This window comes from Tamandua tetradactyla, chromosome 16 (assembly GCF_023851605.1).
Source record: "Tamandua tetradactyla isolate mTamTet1 chromosome 16, mTamTet1.pri, whole genome shotgun sequence".
NCBI classification, from domain to species: domain Eukaryota; kingdom Metazoa; phylum Chordata; class Mammalia; order Pilosa; family Myrmecophagidae; genus Tamandua; species Tamandua tetradactyla.
In genome coordinates, this window is record NC_135342.1 from 67,751,369 (window position 1) to 67,771,160 (window position 19,792).

The window sequence follows — 19,792 nt, forward strand, 5'->3', positions numbered from 1 at the left end:
AGACAGCATATAGAAGGATCCTGTTTTTTAATCCATTCTGCCCGTCTGTGTCTTTTGATTGGGGAATTCAGTCCATTAACATTTAGTGTTATTACTGTTTGGATATTTTCCTCTACCATTTTGCCTTTTGTATTATATATATCATATCTGACTTTCCTTCTTTCTACACTCTTCTCCATACCTCTCTCTTCTGTCTTTTCGTATCTGACTCTAGTGCTCCCTTTAGTATTTCTTGCAGAGCTGGTCTCTTGGTCACAAATTCTCTCAGTGACTTTTTGTCTGAGAATGTTTTAATTTCTCCCTCATTTTTGAAAGACAATTTTGCTGGATATAGGATTCTTGGTTGGCAGTTTTTCTCTTTTAGTAATTTAAATATATCATCCCACTGTCTTCTAGCTTCCATGGTTTCTGCTGAGAAATCTACACATAGTCTTATTGGGTTTCCCTTGTATGTGATGGATTGTTTTTCTCTTGCTGCTTTCAAGATCCTCTCTTTCTCTTTGACCTCTGACATTCTAACTAGTAAGTGTCTTGGAGAACGCCTATTTGGGTCTATTCTCTTTGGGGTGCGCTGCACTGCTTGGATCTGTAATTTTAGGTCTTTCATAAGAGTTGGGAAATTTTCAGTGATAATTTCTTCCATTAGTTTTTCTCCTCCTTTTCCCTTCTCTTCTCCTTCTGGGACACCCACAACACGTATATTTGTGTGGTTCATATTGTCCTTGAGTTCCCTGATACCCTGTTCAAATTTTTCCATTCTTTTCCCTATAGTTTCTGTTTCTTTTTGGAATTCAGATGTTCCATCCTACAGTTTACTAATTCTAGCCTCTGTCTCTTTAAATCTACCATTGTAGGTATCCATTGTTTTTTCCATCTTTTCTACTTTATCCTTCACTTCCATAAGCTCTGTGATTTGTTTTTTCAGTTTTTCTATTTCTTCTTTTTGTTCAGTCCATGTCTTCTTCATGTCCTCCCTCAATTTATCGATTTCGCTTTTGAAGAGGTTTTCCATTTCTGTTCGTATATTCAGCATTAGTTGTCTCAGCTCCTGTATCTCATTTGAACTATTGGTTTGTTCCTTTGACTGGGCCATATTTTCAATTTTCTGAGCGTGATCCATTATCTTCTGCTGGTGTCTGGGCATTTGGTCAGATTTCCCTGGGTGTTGGACCCAACAGGTTGAAAGATTTTTCTGTGAAATCTCTGGGTTCTGTTTTTCTTATCCTGCCCAGTAGGTGGCTCTCGTGGCACACGTTTGTCTGCGGGTCCCACCAGTAAAAGGTGCTGTGGGTCCTTTAACTTTGGAAAACTCTCGCCGTGGGGGAGGTTCGCCAGCCGAAGCGGCTTGGAAGAGTGCCAGTCGGCCCGGGGGTCCGAACGCGGGGAGGGTCGCCAGCCGCCACAGCCTGGGAGAGCGCCCGTCCGAATTTCCTAGTCGGCCCGGGGCGCCAAGCGTGGCGGGAGGGTGCCAGCCGCCACAGCCTGGGTGAGTGCACCGTTCCCAGCCGGACCGGGGAGTCACGTGTTTGGAAGGGACCCCCCAGTCACCGTTCTCCGCGGCCTGGGGATTTCCGATCCAATTCTCTCAGTTGGTCCGGGGGGCTGCGCATGGTGGCGGCGCCAGCCGCCACGGCTTGAGGGGACCACCTGCCCAATTCTGCCAACTGGCCTGGGAAGGAGGAAGGGCGGGACTCCGGCCGCTTGCCGCCCTGCCCGGGGAAGCCCGCGCCCCTCGGCGATCTCACTGGAGCAGGTTCTCCCAGCCAGTCAGCCGTTCCAGGATGGGGTACGCTGTCTTTTTTATCTCTGTCGTCGCTCCGGGAGCTGTTCTGAATCGTTTCTACTCCCCTAGTAGCTGTTCTGGAGGAGGAAAGGTGAGGATGGCAAGGCTGTCAAGGACGTTGGCGGAGGAGCCGGTGAAGGCGGAAGAGGGCACGGTGGTGGTTGGAGAGCCGCTGGAGTAGGAGAAGAAAGGGAAGGATAAGATGGCGGATGGAGCGCCGCCGGAGCAGAAGGGGAAAGAGAAGGGCAAGATGGCAGCGGGAGCGCCGCCGCCGGAGAAAGAGGAAGAGGTGGGCTAGATGGCGGCGGGAGCACCGGCGGAGAAAACCCCATTTGGTTTTAATTGCATTTTTTCTATTCTGTCAGAGAACTAATGTTTATGTACTATTTTTTCCTCATGTCCTCAACTTTGTTTTAATTTTTAGCTCTACAGTTAAATACATGAAATACTTATTGTCAGTCCTTTGGCTGAAGTCCTCCAGTCTTTTTTTTGGCTGGGAGAGGCTCATCCTATAGTAGATTCCTCAAGAAAGTCACATAATTACCATATTCTCTAAGTTTTTCAATGTTCAAAACTCTTTTTCTGTAGCCTTGATAACAGAAGGAGAGTTTGGCTACATGTAAAATCCTTGGCTTACACTTCTTAAAGTTTTTGGAAAATACTGTTCTATTGTTGTCTTACTTCTTATATAGCTTTCTCAATGTTTGGGGACATCTAATTCTCTTTCCCTTATATGTTATTTTACGTTTTTGCTTGGAGGCTCTCAGGAGTTTTAAAAAACCTTTAAAGTCTAATGATTCTGATAGGATATTTTCATTTCCTTGTTGCTAAAACAATTACCATGCAATGGATTGGCTTAAACCATGGGAAGTTATTGGCTCATAGTTTTCAGGCTAGGGGAAGTCCAAATCAAGAGTCATCAAATCAATGCTTTCTTTCCAAAGAAGGGTGTTATGGGGCTGGCTGTCAGTGATCCATGGTCCTGGCTCCTTTGTCACATGGCAATGCATGTGGCAGCCTCTCCTGGCCTCAACCTTCTCTTCTTGATTCCTTGACTTTCAGCTTCTGGCTATTCCCTCTGTAGCTATCTCTCTGTCTGAATTATATTCTTGATATTTGTAATAAGATTAAGACCCAATATGATTGAGTTGGGCCATAACTTAACTGAATTTACCTCATCAAAATGTCCTACTTACAATGGGTTAACACTGGCAAGAGTGGATTAAGTTTATTCCATATTTTTCTGGCTCCAAACCATGAAATAGGATATGTGTTAAAGTTGATTATTCTGGGTCAACTTCCTGGGTGGCCACCAGTACTTTTTAATTACTTCTTTTGTTTCTGAAAAATATTCTTGGATTGTAGTCTTAAATATTAGTTTTAGTCTTCATAGGCTCCACTTATACCATGTTAGATCTTCTTTAACTGACTTTTATGTTTCAACCACTGTTTCTCTGACCCTTTTCTCCTTTTTAAAAAGTTCATATTCTTTTGTATGTGTGTGTGTTTCTCTTCAATGTGCTTTATTACATTTTCATTCAAATTGATTTTCTTTTATGCACCTCTTTCCCTAGGTTTTGCTCTGTTCATACCTGTCTTGTCAGCTTTTAAATGAGTTTAGGGTTTTTATTTACCATTTAATCAATCATTTTTAGTTTTTTTCCTTGCATAAGCATTATTCTTAATAAACTAGCCTGATATTAAGGGAGATATAAACCTCTACCTAGTTATAAATAGGTCTCTGAAGTTGCAAATATCCTGTCAGAGTTCTGTGCAAGTATATGCAAAAGGGAGATGGCATATTACTTTGAATTAAAGGTATTGGGAATGGCTTATTGTATGAATATAAACTTCTGAACTTTTTCAGAAACTTCCTTTTCCTCATCTCATGCTGCCTTTTTAAAGTTTCCTCCAGAAGTGAAGGACTCTAAGTCTAGTGTTTATTCTGTTCAAATATGCAGATAAAGTAGCAAGCTATGGAGTATATTTATTGGGCAATGTTTATTTACTTGTATTACTAGGAAGATGAAAAGTGGCAAAAAGTAAAAACTTTGTTTTCTCTTAGTGTAGTTTTAGAATCCCTGCACCTGCCTAAAATGGGTTCTAGGCTTTGGGATATGGCTAAATCTAGACTCATCATGGGGTTAAGATATTTTTTCCCAAGCACTTAATGAATACATTAAATTAAAAGCATTAAATGCTTTCAAAGATCAGTATTTTCTAAATCTTCCTACATGTGAAAAAGCTTAAAAATCAATATTTTGTAATCTGTATTCAGGAATTAACAATTTCTTGTGAAACTTTTTTTTTAACTCTCAGGTCAGCCAAGAAAACTAAAAATGACAAGTAGCAGACTTGAGGAGTCCATGGGGGCTGTTCATATGGGGTTAATCAGAATGCTTAAAGGATTTCAAAGCAAGGTTTTGCCACCCCTGAGCCCAAAGCTGGTTACAGAAGAGGAAGTAAATCGAATGGTAACGTATCAGAGAATTGCATGTAAAATATTTAATGCAGTCAACTCTAGAGAATGACAGTTTCTACTAGACATTCTCAGAATATCAAAGAGAGAATTACTGATTGATTAATATCAATTTAGTTAATATGGTAGCTTGCTGAAAAGCATAGGCATTTCTTAAAGCCTGAGAAGTTTTTGAACTTACATACATACTTTAATGTAGAGGCTTGAATTGCTTAAGTTAATCAGTTGAAGTAAGATCACACAAACAAACTATTGAGGTTCTCTAAATATTATGTTGAATTCTATGAAATTGTCATTTGCATAGTTAAAAATTCAAATATCAGAAATTTTATATGGTTTAGCTTAAAATGTACTACTTTGTTGATTGGCAAGAGTGTTTTTGTTTGTATATTAATAGAATGTGAAACTTTAAAATAATGACATGGCATCTAGGAAAATACGTATTTTTCTCTCATTTAAAATAAAATATACTTAAATTTGGAGTGGATTATAATGATTTGCTGAGAATCATATTATAAGCCACATATTATAGAAACTATTAATAAAAGTTTGCAGTACTGGAGGTAATCGTTTTATTTTAAAAACTAGTGTCAGCTTGCTTTCTGGTTTGAAAAATAAAAGCAATCATCATTCTATTTTGTGGTGGTTATTGCATATTTAAAATAATACCTGAGAGGTTTTCAATTTGTTTGCTTGCTTTTAAGGTCTTATTATTTTTGTTTAAATCACAACATAGATGATTTAAAATTTTATTATTCTAATCTGAGTTCCAATCAAAAGGAATTTATAAACAGAGTTGAAAGCTATAGTAGCTATATGCCTTATTTAAATAAATTTAATCACAGAATTTAGATTTGTAGGGAAATAAGCATTCTTGAAGAGCGCTGACTTTAACCCACAGCAAAATAAATCAGCTAAATTATATACCCCTGAATATTTTTAAAAGTCTTGGCACATACTTAAGCATTGTGTTGCTTTCAATTATCATAATTTCCTTGCATATAAAGTGGGACCTGAAACAAAGGGAGCATTTTAAAACAACAACAAATAAGAAATAGTTATTATTTATGCCTAACCTCTTGTTGGGCTGGTTTTATTTAAATAAGATGCATTTTTCCCTTATAACATTACATAGTTAAATCATATTGTATTCTTATTTGTGTCTGTGAATATGACTGGTTACAGGATCTGGTGATTGGCTTAGAGCTCTCTTAAAACAAAGTCTACATGAGCTCTTGCAATTTCTGGAAAGTCCACACTCATCATGGAGCAGTATAATCCCACTTCCCAGGTCTTTTACATTTTGTAACATTTCCCTTTAACCTGATATGACATGGTAAATGCCCAACAGCTTTGCTTGCATGTTTTAACTTCAGTTGAAAAATAAAAGTATTTCAAACTTCTTAGTTTGGAAACCTTTTAGAAATGTAGAGTTTTAAGCCTAAATGATTCTCCTGAAGATAGATATTAGCCTTTTATGACATGCTCCTGTGTTATTTCTTGACTCCCCCCACCCCTGAGGTTCCTTTGTGTGATTCCTTCAAAATCATAAGGGAATTGCAACCATATGTATTTCAAATTACTATGCCTAGATCTCAGAAGTGTGTGAGTACTTATATTGTATAATTTAGTTATATGAAATATTTTATAAGAAGACTTGGCATTCCAGGATTATTCTGAAAGCTAAAAGTACAAATTATTCATCACTGGCACTTTTTGCCCTTTTTCAGTGTAACTATATGTGTATCTGATAAGCTTGTTTTAAATTCTAGCTGACACCATCTGAATACCTGAAGGAAATGTCCCTCACCACAGAACAGAGACTGGCTAATACACATGTGATGTGCAGACCACAGATCATTGAACTTTTAGATATGGGAGAAACAACACATCAAAAGGTAGCTGCTTTCTGTTATACTTGCATGTAAAGTAGGCCCATGAGACAATGTGAACATTCTAAAACAAAAGTAACTAGTAATTGTCATTATTTTTGGCTAACTAATTTCTAATTAGGTTAGTTTTATACAGTATACTCCTTTTCTACCTCTTTTGATCTGTGATTTTGTATGAAGATAACTACAGTTAATATAAATAAACCCCATAACTTTTGACTAGTCACACTCTTTCGTAGCTACTTCTGGACATTATTTGATACCACTTTTTACAGATTGGGAATAAGTCAAAGAATTATATTAGCTAAACCCAATTAGGTTATCTTCTTACCTAATTTGTAATCCCTCCCTTCCTTTCTAGTGACCTGTCAATCACTAGAAAGGAAGAAACTAGGATGATTCAAGTAGGCATTTGTTGTCTATTCTGGCTTATTTCCAGTAACAGATGCATGGTTTTGGCCTCTAAAGAATGGTTATTTTAACATGTTTATTTACTGTAATGTAATCTATATGTTCTAGGATTTAGATACATATGATTATAAAATAAGGTCTTGTTTCCTCATTTTAATTTCTTGATTTTTTTCATACCATATTTTATTCTCTTTAAGAACACCAATTATGAATATGTTGGACCTTCTTTTCTACCCTTCCTCACCTTGCATTTTCTCTCCAATCTATTTTTAAGTTTCTGTTCATTTCCATTTCATTGTGCTCATTTTCATCAGATTATCCTCCATGTCCCTTATTCTGAGTTGTGTTTTATGTGTTTCTCTTAAACATCTTTCTCAGGCTTGGCCAGCTCAGCAGACCTGGGTTTTCTCACAGCAACACAGTTAGTATCTTTTTTGACACATTTAATGTCTCTTTTTGGTAACTTATTGTTCACTTGGATCTGAGAGATGACATTACCTTGGATTCCCTCCTACTTCAGTGGTTACTTTTCTTATTTTACTTGTTGCATCTTTTGCCTCTTCCTGATCACTAAATATTGGAGCTCCTCAGTACATAGTCCATGGACCTCTCCTTTCTCTTCTGGTCTCACCCTTTAAGTGACCTCTTCTAGGACCAAGGTTTTAAATTCTGTGTATCTGATGATAACCTTCACATCTATATCTCCTGTCCAAGTCTATCCCCTAAACTCTGGATTGTATATTCAGCTGAATATATGACAGGCAGCGCAAACTTTACATATCCAAGACCTAATTATTGATTTATATTTCCTTTTTTCCTATACTAATATTTCACTATTAGGAATAATGTTAGTTGTGTTGTCTGTGTTGTTGCTTTCTTTATGAAGATACTTTTATATTAGATCATAGAAATTGCCTGTTATTCCTAGTCTGCTCAGAGTTTTTAATTATGAATAGATATTTAATTTTATCAAATGCTTATGCGTCTGTTGAAATGATTATAATAATTTTTTCTTTATTCTTTGTGTGAAATATTGTATTATTTTTAAGTTTTTTTTAAGATATATTTTATTTATTTATTTATTTTTTTACATGGGCAGGCACCGGGAATCAAACCCAGGTCCTCTGGCATCATAGGCAAGCATTCCTGCCTGCTGAGCCACCGTGGCCCTATTTTAAAGTTTTTATTGAATTACAATATACATACAAAAAGGTTTACAGATTTTAGCCAAGTGAATATGCTCATATAACCACTCTTCAGATCAAGAAATATAACAAAAACAACATCCTAGAAGCATCCTGATGTCCATTTCTTAGTCACTATCTCTCTTCCAAAAAGAACTTCTATAATAGGTTAGTTTTTTCCTGTTTTTGACTCTTTATGTAAAGAGAACAATATATTTTCTTTAAAGCCTGGCTTATTTCACTCAATATTATATTTTTGAGATTTAGTCATGTTGTTTTAGCAGAAGTTCATTCATTTTCATTGCTATATATTATTCCATTGTATGACTATACTACAACTTGATTATCCGTTTTACTATTGATGAGCATTTGATTCTTTCCATCTTTTGACTACTTATTTTTGTATTAAAGAAGTTTATGACAATAACCTCACTACTTAACCTCCTTTTTGAATGTTTCCTGTGTTCTTAGTTTTAATATCCATAAGTCTATGTAGAATTTTCTTGTCTTCTTGAAATATTTTGCTATTATGTGACTGTATGATGAATTTCTTCTTTCAACTGAAGTTTTCAGGACTTGACCTGGATCAGACATTATTCCAGCCCTTTCCATCAGAAATTATATTTCAAAACTACACTCCATGTGAAGTCTACGAAGTTCCACTCGTTTTGAGGAACAATGACAAAGTGAGTGTGTTCACCAGGATGATTAAACTTTTCCAGGTTATATAAGAAGGGGTTAAATAAAATGGGATCCTGTAGAACCTTAAATAGGTTATTTGATTTGATGGATGTAGGAAAATAGTCTGAATAGCATGCCCTTTGAGTGTAACCTTTGTGAAAACAAGGCTGTGTTAGCTTGTTTGTTACTAGATGCTCAGTCATAGAGTAGTGCCCACAAACAATAAACCTCAAACACATGCACTAATTGTTGGATAAAGAATTGACTAAATGGATGGAATGAAGGCCTCACTTATGACCAGTTGAGTTAGGTTTTCATGTAAGACAGGAAAATTGTTATTAATATTTATGTACTCTGAATTTGAGCCACCATTTCTCCAATTTGATGTTTAAACTTTGCTCATATGAATTGCAATTGTTGAGCCAGTGCGTTTACATAAGTAAATTCTGGAGGTTATGTTTTTTAAAGAAAACTTCTTTTCTAAAATATGTGGATCCTCCATCTCCTCCCTTTTCTGTATCCTCCCTTCTACCTCAGATGGCCCTTAGATTTTGTCCACAGAGTTTTGGAAGGTTTCCACCACTGTCTATACCCTGTCTCTTTGTTATTGTAATTGAGGATTTATTCTTCAGCTTTAGAGATGAATTGGGGTTTATTTCAAGAAAAGGCATTAAATCCCTGAGGATTTCCTTGACATCTAGCAATAATAAAATAAAAAATAACACAGAAGGTCAGCATGAAGCACAGTTAAGTATGAAAAGTAATAAAGATGGGGAAGAGGCATCTGAGAGATGCTAAATTTCAGGTGTAAACACAAGTCAAAATACTTAAAGCAGTCTAAGAATATGGGGTCAAAAAATTATAACTATAAGAAAAAAGAAGAGTGAAGACTGTGCAAGAATCCAAAGCAAATGGAAAGACTTGCAGCTCTATCTGGTGCCATAACTCATTAAAGGAACCAGTGATGCCTTTTGGAGATCAGTGAGGTGATTTATTGACAGCAAAGTCAAACTCTGAAGAAAAATGGTATATTTAGTTATTGACTACATTACTAGCAAGAGAAGCTCAGGGACAGAAGCTAAAAGGGGAGGCAGAGAAAAGAAAAGAATCCAAGATGTTCAAGGTTATATTCCTAGACTGCAAAAAGAGGTACATTATATAGACATTAGGACTCTTTATCGTTTCACATAGGGCTGCCAAATAATTCAGTTTCTCATTTCCAGTTCTCTTGTTTCCTTCATCTGTTACTTTTTCCTTTTTTAATGCAATTTTATTGAGATATATTCACACTCTATACAATCCATCTCTCCATTTCTTTTTAAACTTGCTCGGATAATTTTTGGCTACTAGAGACAGAGAAGAAGTAGTCCAAAGGGACCCTCAGCTACTCCTCCCTGAATCTAAACAGCAAATGATTATCATTGGGTATATATGAGCAAGTCAAGGGTCAAGGGTCAAGGGCATGCATAAGTACTATCTGCTAAGGCTCTCAGTTCCCATAAATAACCCATCACTTCTTGGTAAGATGCAGCCAGAGTGTTGGAGGACATCCCGTGAAAAGAGGTTCCCCTTCCAGGGAAGGGCCAGCACCAACAAGCAAGCAGCTTTCTGTTTCAGCTAGGCAGTCTGGCTCTTGGGTAAATTACTCCCAGGTCCTCATTCTAGATGGTCTATATAAGCCTGAATCTCTACTGCCTCAGTCTATGGTCTCGTAAGGAACCACTGAGACAGATTAGGGCACTGTGAAATGTTTTATGGGCCATTCACCTTTTATTTGTTTTCTTTTGGGCATGGAGTACAAAAGACAGAACCTATTTAGTCATTAAATATTTGTCTCTCATGCATAGTGTGAGAATAATTCAGGAACATTCCATAAGCCACAGTACAGTTCTAACTTGGTATGCAATTACAAGCACCTGGACTTGAGTCAGGCTAACCTGGCTTCAGATTCTAGGTGTGCTGTTTCCCATCTTGAAAACATGGGCAAGTCACTTTGTTTCTGTAAGTCATGGGGATAATCTTCATTTAATGGTTGTTTGAATAGTAAATGAGAGAATGAATATAAAAAACTTAACTCAGTGCCTGTCACATAGTAAGTGTTAAATGTTAAACCAGTATTGTTATTATTAGTAGTATTGTTTTCTTTCTAGTTTCTAATACACAATTATGCTTTTATTAAAAGTATTTCCAGCAAGCATGCATAGTATCATTTAGCACATCATAAATGCCACTGCACATCATAAATGCCACTGCATGCTCCCCTTACAAGCGAAGCCATTTCTATTTCTGTCGTATTTGTGCATAGACCTCTTCCTTACCTCCCCATTCTCTATTCTTAAGAGCTCTCTAAATTTTTTGCTATAATTCTTCTCTTCTCCAACTGGGTCATAGCCTTGAGAAGTTGTGGAAAGGTTTTTTTTTGTTTTTTTTTTTTTCATTTTTAAGCTGAGACTTCTAGATGATATTCTCTAAATAATTCTCTGCTACCCCTTTGTACCTTTTTTTTTTTTTTTATAGAATCCTCCCTGTTGTACTGTGTATCTGGACTACCCACTGCTAACCACTCTCTTCTTCTAAATGCATTTCTTTTTTTTGCTTGAGCTATCTGAGATAGACAGAGACACTTGCTCTGGGTGAGGTAAGCTGAGCAGGGAAATAAGATTTTAAAAGATTGACGCTGTTTGAAGATGCTCTGAGACAGGCCTTACAGAAAGTGTACTATTCTTTGTTCTTGCTTCCTGGTGGTATTTAGTTAGGATAACTCCACAGAGAGGCAGATGGTGACAGGCTAGGCCTTGACTCCAGCGTCACTACTTGATAAAGCTGCACCACTTTGTGTACAGCACGTGTCAGTTTCTTCATCTGCAGGATGGGAGTCATGGTAGAGGTCAGAGGTTACCGTAAAGATTAAATGCACATCATGTACAGTGGTCCCTGGGAAGAATGCTGTAGTGTGTTTGCCTCTCCCAGAGCAGTTCTCAAATGTTGAGAAATCCAGCTTAACTCACTATCTGGGTGGGGCTTTTAGCTCATTAACTTAGTCTTTCAGGATAGTCGCATTTAAATAAAATGAATAATAATGTAACGAATGGTAAATAATGGTAAAAATGAGTAATAGCAGTAATATTAATAAAAATTAAAGTTAAAATGTACTGAGTACTACTTTGTGTAGAGTGCTGAGCTAAGGTCTGTACTATTATCTCCTTTCACAGTTGAGGAAACTGAAGTTCAGACCTGATAGAGTACCTGGCTAGTGAGTGGCAGACAGATTTCAGTCTATGTTTATCTCCAAAGCCTGCACTTTCTCTTTTGCTTTTCCACATACACGGTGTCCATCATTATGCATGTTTCCCACAGATTCCAAGGATGGTGAAAATTGTTGAGGAAAGTTCACCTTATTTTAAAGTGATCAGTCCCAAAGATGTTGGCCACAAAGTAGCTCCAGGTGTGCCGTCCACATTCCGTATTCTCTTCACTCCAGAGGAGAACAAGGTAATGACAGCACTGGCAAGAAGGTGGTGCTGGCCATGCTTGGTTGAATACTTGTCACCAGCAGTCTGCAATTCTGAACATTTGTAGAAATGCTGGAGGTGGTGGGAGGAGGGATAGAGGGCCTGGTACATGTCTGGTAGTTAGGAAAGTAATTGCCAAACAGTGTTGAGGGCCTTTATAGGAACTTTAAGAACCAGGGTGCAAGGAGAGGTAATTCCCCTGAAGATAACCTCCCCTTCCCACCATATTTATTTTTGATTACATAGCTGGAGGAGTTCCAAAAATGAAAAGGTGGTCAGCAGTGAGCTGAGACAAAGGGTAAAGATTATGGCTTGTTGGTAGTTAGGGAATCCTAAGTAAACCAAAGACCCAAATGCTGATCATAGTATCAGCCTCATTAATGGCAAGAATATGGCCAGGCCTCAGACGGGGCACCCACCTGCTCCCCAATGGCTGGTGGATAATTGGTCCTTGTTGAAGGGCCAACCTAACCTCCAGCTCCTCGAGTCACAAGTGGAGAACCGAGAGCTGATAGCAGAGACCTGTGTTGTCTGCTTAACCCTGTCAGCACACAGCAGTCCAGAAACAGCCTCTCCTCAGTCTTAGAACTTCTAGTTCTTCCTCAAGGGGAAGGAGTAGGTAAGGAAAACTGAGAGTAAAGACTTACTTCCCAGCCCTTCCCCAAGAGGACAGAATTGTTGGTGGGGTTGTCTTTTCTGGGGACCAAATTAGAGACTTGTGGGGAAGTGGAGGTGGATTTACCTGCATGCTTGTAGAAGTGAGGACAGAAAACAAGACTTAAATAGGCCTAACAAAATACTCTGTAAGTGTATATATAATGTTAATGGTTTGCATGCATATCTGTCTAGAGCCATTGTGTGAGCCAGAGAGCTTTGGTTTTGATCCCTCCTCCTCCAGCACTGATATTAATTAGCTGCTATTAATATTGTCACCAGTATTCCTGCTACTATTTGCTTCTATTACTACTTTTCTGGAGAGTAGGGATAGAGATTTTAATGTGGTCTGCTAAGCATGTGTCACTGTAGTGAGTGGTTAAAAATCCCATTATATTAATACTGCTGTGTGTTATTTTGCCACTTTATAGCATAACTGTTTGTTTCTAGGATTGTGTTTATGGAGCTGTAGTTCTCTTTGGGGTACTATTGAAATAAATGGCTCCAGAAGTAGGGCTTTTTTGTTACGACAGTTCTCTCAGGTTTCCCTTTCCCCCTCATCCCCCCCTCAAGACATCTCTGAATACTGTCTGTGAAGAGAACAGTACTAGAATCTAGTTTGAGTGTCAAATTTCTACACTGTCATTTTTGTAGGAAGCTGATTCTAAGACTTTGGGCAGCTCAAAATACTAAATGTGCTAGATTTGAGTAGTCGGCTTTCCTTTATTTTCTTCTGTGCTGGAGAAAACGTCCTCTGTTGGATAAGTGTTGTTCTGCTTTGCAGGGGTAGAAATGTTCCATACCATGAAAGGGGTGTGGACTGTATGGATGAGCTAATTTGCGAAAATTGTAATTTAGTAGTTGTACAGTCCAATGTATATGCATTTTACTTTAAAAACTGTAAAAAAAAAAATGGTAACATAGAGGGGGGAGTGAGTGTAGGTACAGGTGAAACCATAATAACAAAGACTAATACTTCGTGAATCTGGTAATGAGTATACTGGGGTTTGTTATATTATTCTGGTTTCCTTGTATATGTCTTAAATTTTCCATAATCAAAGGCTAAAAGAAAATAGAAACTTTTTTATTTCTTATCTATAGACTAAATAAACTGAAATGTATTATATATATATTCCTATTATTACTTGACTATATTTTATGGCTGCTGATCTACTTCTAGCTTCTTTAAATTGCATTTTACCATTCCGTTTATCCGACATTCCATGTCTATTGGGAAACCCCTAATTGCAAAATAAATAAATAAGTTAAATGGTGATATGCTGTTTCTTATAAATATTTGAAATTATCAAATGCCACAAACATGGATGAGTAGACAAGAGAATAACGGTTCTCTATGAGAAATTTAACCATCAGATTTTGGAAACATTAATATTTTGTGTTGGACTTGGTCTCTAAGCGGTAATATAATTTATGGATTTCATGGTTCTAAAAATGTAGTTGTTTTCTCTTTTTGCTGACTGTCTAAGCCTGATGGGTATTTTGAAAAGGCTTGCTGCAATTGTTGGTGACCTTTTTCTGCAAAGATCCTCTTACACTTGCTATGTCTGTCACTGGTTTTTCCTGTTCAGGCATCTACGTTCCCCCTTAACTGGTAGAAATCCAGCAGGGCCATGCACAGGATGACAGACTGGAGTTAAGCATGCTGTCTTCAGTGCTGCCTCAGAATGTCTTGGAGGAGTAACCAGACCAGATTTATTTTAGGAAAACAGGAGTCAGTCATTACACTGTGTCATTTTTCTTCAGTTGACCAAATTGATAGCCATAGCACAGAAGTATTTTTTCCTCCTTATCTCCTGCTGATCTGAGCACACTCCATTCTCTTTTACCCACCTCACATCTGGAGAGTGAGATATGCAAATTGCAACATGCCACAGCTTAATAAGCCAGTCCCCTTTCAATTGGATTTTCAGCACCCATATATATTAGCTTGTCAAAGATGATAAAGCAATTTATATTTTTTATGTCATCTACTAATCTGGCTTCCTAGAGACTTAACTTGTTAAGAATGCCAACTACCCAGATAGCAGGTGCAGCAATTTACTTTGGCTTCCTTTATCTCTTCTTCTCACACAGGCTTTTTAAAAACAGATGATGAATATGTTATTACTCTAATAAACCTAGTCTAAGTATCATGTATTATAGAAATATAATAATAAGTATTACAAAACCACACTATAACACTGTAGAACCTGGCATTTTTTTGACCTCTTAAGTTTGTGTCTCTACTACTAAGAGAAATATGAAAAATATCAGGCTTTCATGAGAACTCAAAGCAGAGTACTTACTTGGGCTTAAGAAAGCATCATAGTACTGAACTATGAAGTGGACAGCAATGGCTTGAAGATGCAATTTTTTAAAAACTTTTTTATTGTATAGTATAACATATTTGCAAAGCAAAGAAATAAAAAAGCAGTAGTTTTCAAAGCACTCTTCAACAAATAGTTACAGAACAGATCCCAGAGTTTGTCATGGGCTACTGTATGATTCCCTCTCATATTTTTCCTTCTAGCTGCTCCAAGATATAGGAGGCTAGAGGGCTTAAATATATTTTTATGATCACAATCTACTTTTTTTCTTCTTTTTTGTGAAAAATGACATATATACAACAAAGCTATAAATTTCAAAGCACAGCACCACAATTAGTGGTAGAACATATTTCAGAGTTGGACATGGGTTACAATTTCACAATTTTAGGTTTTTACTTCTGGCTTCTCTAAACTACTGGAGACTAAAAGATATCAATTTAACAATTCAGCACTCATATTCATTTGTTAAAGCCTATCTTCTCTGTATAACTCCACCATTACCTTTGATCTTTCCATTCCTCTCTTTAGGGGTGTTTGGGCTATGGCCATTCTAAATTTTTGATATTGAAAGAGTCTGTCATCAATATGGGATAGGGAGATGGAACTAACTGATGTTCTGGAGAGGCTGGGATAGGTTTCAGGAGTTATGAAGATGCAATTTTGTTGCTCAGAATGTTTTAGGAAAATATCCAATTTGTTGTCAGAATAATTTTCTTGATTTGTTGTTATGAAATAAAAATGATATGGCCTGAGAAGAATAGAAAAATTTTAATATTTTATGTTATCTCAATCTGTAATAATAAACTATGTGGTCAGCATTTTGAATTAAAACACAGGATTGAAATTTTACAGTCATACTCCAGATCTTTGTTGACTCATGCAAAAATGATGACAGAGCTTTTGTTTTCCTCTTGCCTAGAATTAGCCCTCCCTAGTTCAGTCTGTGTCGCCCCTGTCACCCAAGTGCCTAGCACCGTGCCTGACACATTTTGTAATTATGCAGTAAATATTTGTTGTGAAAGTTAATCTTGAGAAAATGCAAAGAAGTTTCTTCTGCTTGACGACAGGCTACAGGTGATAAAAGCAGAAGCATATAAAAAAGGCTTAGTATCTCTTTGTGCCACAGATGTATTAGACATTAACTTTCTTTCTCATCCTTTCAACCAGATTGGAAAGGTGCCTAAGAATTCTTCTCTAAGAAGAACTTTTCACTCTATTTCATTTCATTTCTTCAGTGAGTTGTTAGCTTTCTGGATTTAATGAACATCATTTGATAATAAGGCTAGCAAGGATCTTCATAGTTCTCTTTATGAAGATCTCTTGATGTTTTAATACTTATTTGAAGATATTAAAAATGAATAATATCATTTTTCACTCATTCAACAAAAAATTTCTGGACACCTACTCTGTTCCAGGCCAGTTCTATATGGCAGAATCCAATGGAGATCAGAACAAGCTTCGGCCTATATGGAGCTTACATGCTACAATGAATAAATAAGCAAATATATAATTTAATGTCAAATATTGACATGACAGAGGATAGTGATGGGAGTCTATTTTCTTTTACTAGGAAGATCAGGAGAAACTTCTCTGAGGAGGTGATATTTAGGCAGAGAAATAAATTAAGCCACATGAATATCTGAGGGAAGAGCAGTCTGAGGAGAAGGAACAGCAAGTGCAATGACCCTGAGGCAGAAACGTGGTTGGGTACATGCTCAGGGAAATGCTAGAAGACCAGTGTGGCTGGAGCAGAAAGAGCTGCTGAAAACAAATTGTAGAACATGGGGTTACAGACAGCCAGATCATGAAGGGTATTGTAAGTCATGCAAAGTGTGGTAGGTAGGAAGTCACTGTAAAGTATTTTAATTCTTTTTTGTTATAGAAGCTTTCACATATGTGTAAAAGTAGAGAGAACAGTATAGTGAACCACCATCACCCAGCTTCAATAATTATCGTGTGACTAATCTTATTTCGTCTCTTTTTTCCCCTCCACCCCAGAGGGTTATTTTGAAACAAGTCCCATTCATCGTATTATTTCATCTGTTAATACTTCGTTATATGTCTCTAAAAGATAAAGACTTTAAGAAATTAACATAACAACATATCACACCTAAAATAAGCAATAATCCCTTATATTTTCAATAGCAAGTCAGAATTCAGATCACCCCAAATGCATTATAATTATTACATGTATTAAGTCAGGGTTCTCTAGAGAAACAGAACTAGCTGGAGAGATCTGTATAAGATTTATTTTATTATTATTATTATTTTTTATTTTGGGGGGCGCATGGTCTGGAAATTGAACTCAGGTCTCCCGCATGAAAGGTGAGCATTGTACCACTGAACCACCTGTGCACCCCATATGAGATTTAAAAAGGCGTTTTATGCAACACCTTTTGGTGTTGGAATGGAAGAGTCCAAAATCCATAGGACAGGCTGTGAAGCTGGCAGCTCCAATAAAGGGTCTGGATGAACCCCACAGGAGAGACTTGCTGGCTGAAGAAGCAGTGAAAGAATCTCTCTTCTCCCTTAAAAGTCTTCAGCTGATTGGATTATCTCCTTGTGGGAGATTCACCTCAGTTGATCATAGATGTAATCAGACACAGCTGCAATCAAATGACTAATGATTTAATACACCAGCCTTCCCGTTTATCAACCAGCCATGAAATATCCTTGCTGTATTGGTCAGGCCAGTGCTTGTCTACCTTGTGTATAGTGATTAACTGTCACCACATGGCTTCTGCCAACATGAGACCCTATCGTCTCCATTGTGTCTAAGCATTCCAGCTCAGTGACAGCAGTTCCCACTGTAATATCTGACCTACAGAGAAGGACAACTACAGAGCTCTTCAGGGATGATGGAGCTAGTCTCACAAATTTATTTCTCAGCGTTCTGGTGAAAGTTATGTCCTATGGACATTCCTGGGATATAAGCACATCTTCCATGATAAATCTACTCTAACATTCCCATCTCTCTAATCCTCTAGATCCCCTCATCTACATTAAACCAGGGTAGTTCTAGCATTTTGACCTCAGGCAATGTCTGCCATCTTTTGATCCATGTTTCAGCCAACCATCCAAACAAACTGTTAATGCCCTTTCTAACCCCTTGAGTTATAACATTGAATGCAAAATCTCTGCTTAGTATACCCATATCAAGAGATTCAGCTTGATCCAACTTTATAGTCCTTCCACCATTATCCCACACCCTTTATATCCATTCCCACACATATTCCCCTGATTTTTGTCTTTGTAGAGAGGAAAATTCATGCAGTTCTTTTGGCGTGTAGTGTACCTCCTCATGGATGAAGCTTTGTACCTTAACTTTCCGGGTCTGTTTTGACTTTAGTCTAGTTATAGAAAAGAGGGGTGGTGGGGGTGATTCATGAAAAGAAATAGAAGTGCCTTTCAAGCCAATTACCTCAAGGTATTCAGTTGCAGCTTCATCTGGTGAAACAGGATTAATTGCTCCAGATAGAGGAATGAGGACTGTTTCCCCAGGGGAGGTGGTTACAGGGTTAGCAGACACTAACAATCCTGTTAGGTGGAGGTTGGATGGCAGGCTCCTCTGGGCAGACTGGAGGCTGGGAAACTATTTCCTCAAGGCAGACTGGAGGACAAGAAATTCTTTCCTCAGGGCAGTCTATGATAAGTCTATCTCGCAAAAGCTCAGCAGATTCCTGGGATCCCATCTTCCCATTGCTGTCATTATCAAGCCATATATCCACATCCCAAGTTTCAGGATCCCATTCTTTTCCAATCAAAGCCCTTACTTTAACAGCAGACACCTTGCAAGGTTGAGATTTTAGTGTATGTTGTAAATCTGCTACTTGCACAATGAGGCTTTGTGTCTGGTTTTCAGAGACCACAAGTCTGTGACCATAGGAAATAAAATTTTCTTTCAGGGCACACATGAAACTTTTATGTCATTCATAGTGGTTAAAGTGCAAATTTGAAGCCTTCAGCTCAGCCTTTTCCCTCATCACTGTCTTCAGCATATCTAACACAACAAGCCAGCATCATCATACCTTCCACAGAACTCCATAAAGGTTTCAAAACAATTCTCACCCAGAGCCTTGCCTCATATGAGCATACAATTAGCAGAATCTAACGGTAATATTTTGAGTATCTCTTTTGCCAACTCACCCCATCGACTGTCAGTGCCATCTCAATTATTGAAAATAGAGTCATTAGTGCCTGTGAGTCTAGTCAGAATAGAAAACCAATTGTAAAAACCCATTTTTAAGATTCTTTTTCTCAAGAACCACTCCCAGTACTAAGCTTTGTTAGTCAGAGTTCTTTAGAGAAACATAACCAACAGAAGAGATCTGTAAATATGAGTTTATAAAGGTGTCTAATGCAACTGTAGGATTGGAAGCGCCCAAAATCTATAGGGCAGGCTGTGAAACTGGCAGCTCTGATGAAGGGTCTGGAGGAACTGCACAGGAGAGGCTTGCTGGCTGAAGAAGCAGTGAAAGAGTCTCTCTTCTCCTTTAAAAGCCTTCAACTGATTGGATTTTCTCCTTGTGGGAGACACGCCTTGGTTAACTGCAGATGCAGTCAGCCACAGCTGCAATCAATTGGCTGATGATTTAATATACCAGCCTTCCAGATTATCAACCAGCCATGAAATATCCTTGCTGCAACGGTCAAGCCAGTGCTTTCCTGACCAGATACCTGGGCCTCATCACTTGGCCAAGTTGACACCAGAACCTAACCATCACAATATGTATGGTTGGTTGTACAAATAGGGATCCCAGGAAACTTTTCTGATTGCACCCCATGGGGTTGTTTAGAATGGTTCCCTGTCCCCTCCATTTCCTATAAACTGGTAGCTAGTTCTAAGGGCTTGATTAGATTCATGTTTGG

General features: G+C 37.8%; 1 protein-coding gene across 10 annotated transcripts in view; it reads left to right on the forward strand.

Annotated features, from left to right (window-relative positions):
• The window catches only part of HYDIN (HYDIN axonemal central pair apparatus protein), a 511,177-nt gene that overhangs the window by 112,329 nt on the left and 379,056 nt on the right, over window positions 1-19,792 (forward strand). For 9 of the 10 annotated variants that reach the window (XM_077132967.1, XM_077132970.1, XM_077132968.1 and 6 more), the window contains 4 exons: window positions 4,103-4,257; window positions 6,035-6,160; window positions 8,316-8,435; window positions 11,788-11,922. In XM_077132967.1, coding sequence (XP_076989082.1) covers window positions 4,123-4,257; window positions 6,035-6,160; window positions 8,316-8,435; window positions 11,788-11,922 — 516 coding nt within the window. In that variant the 5' untranslated portion in view covers window positions 4,103-4,122. The remainder of the gene's footprint in view (window positions 1-4,102; window positions 4,258-6,034; window positions 6,161-8,315; window positions 8,436-11,787; window positions 11,923-19,792) is intronic. The other variant, XM_077132969.1, reaches the window with a different exon arrangement.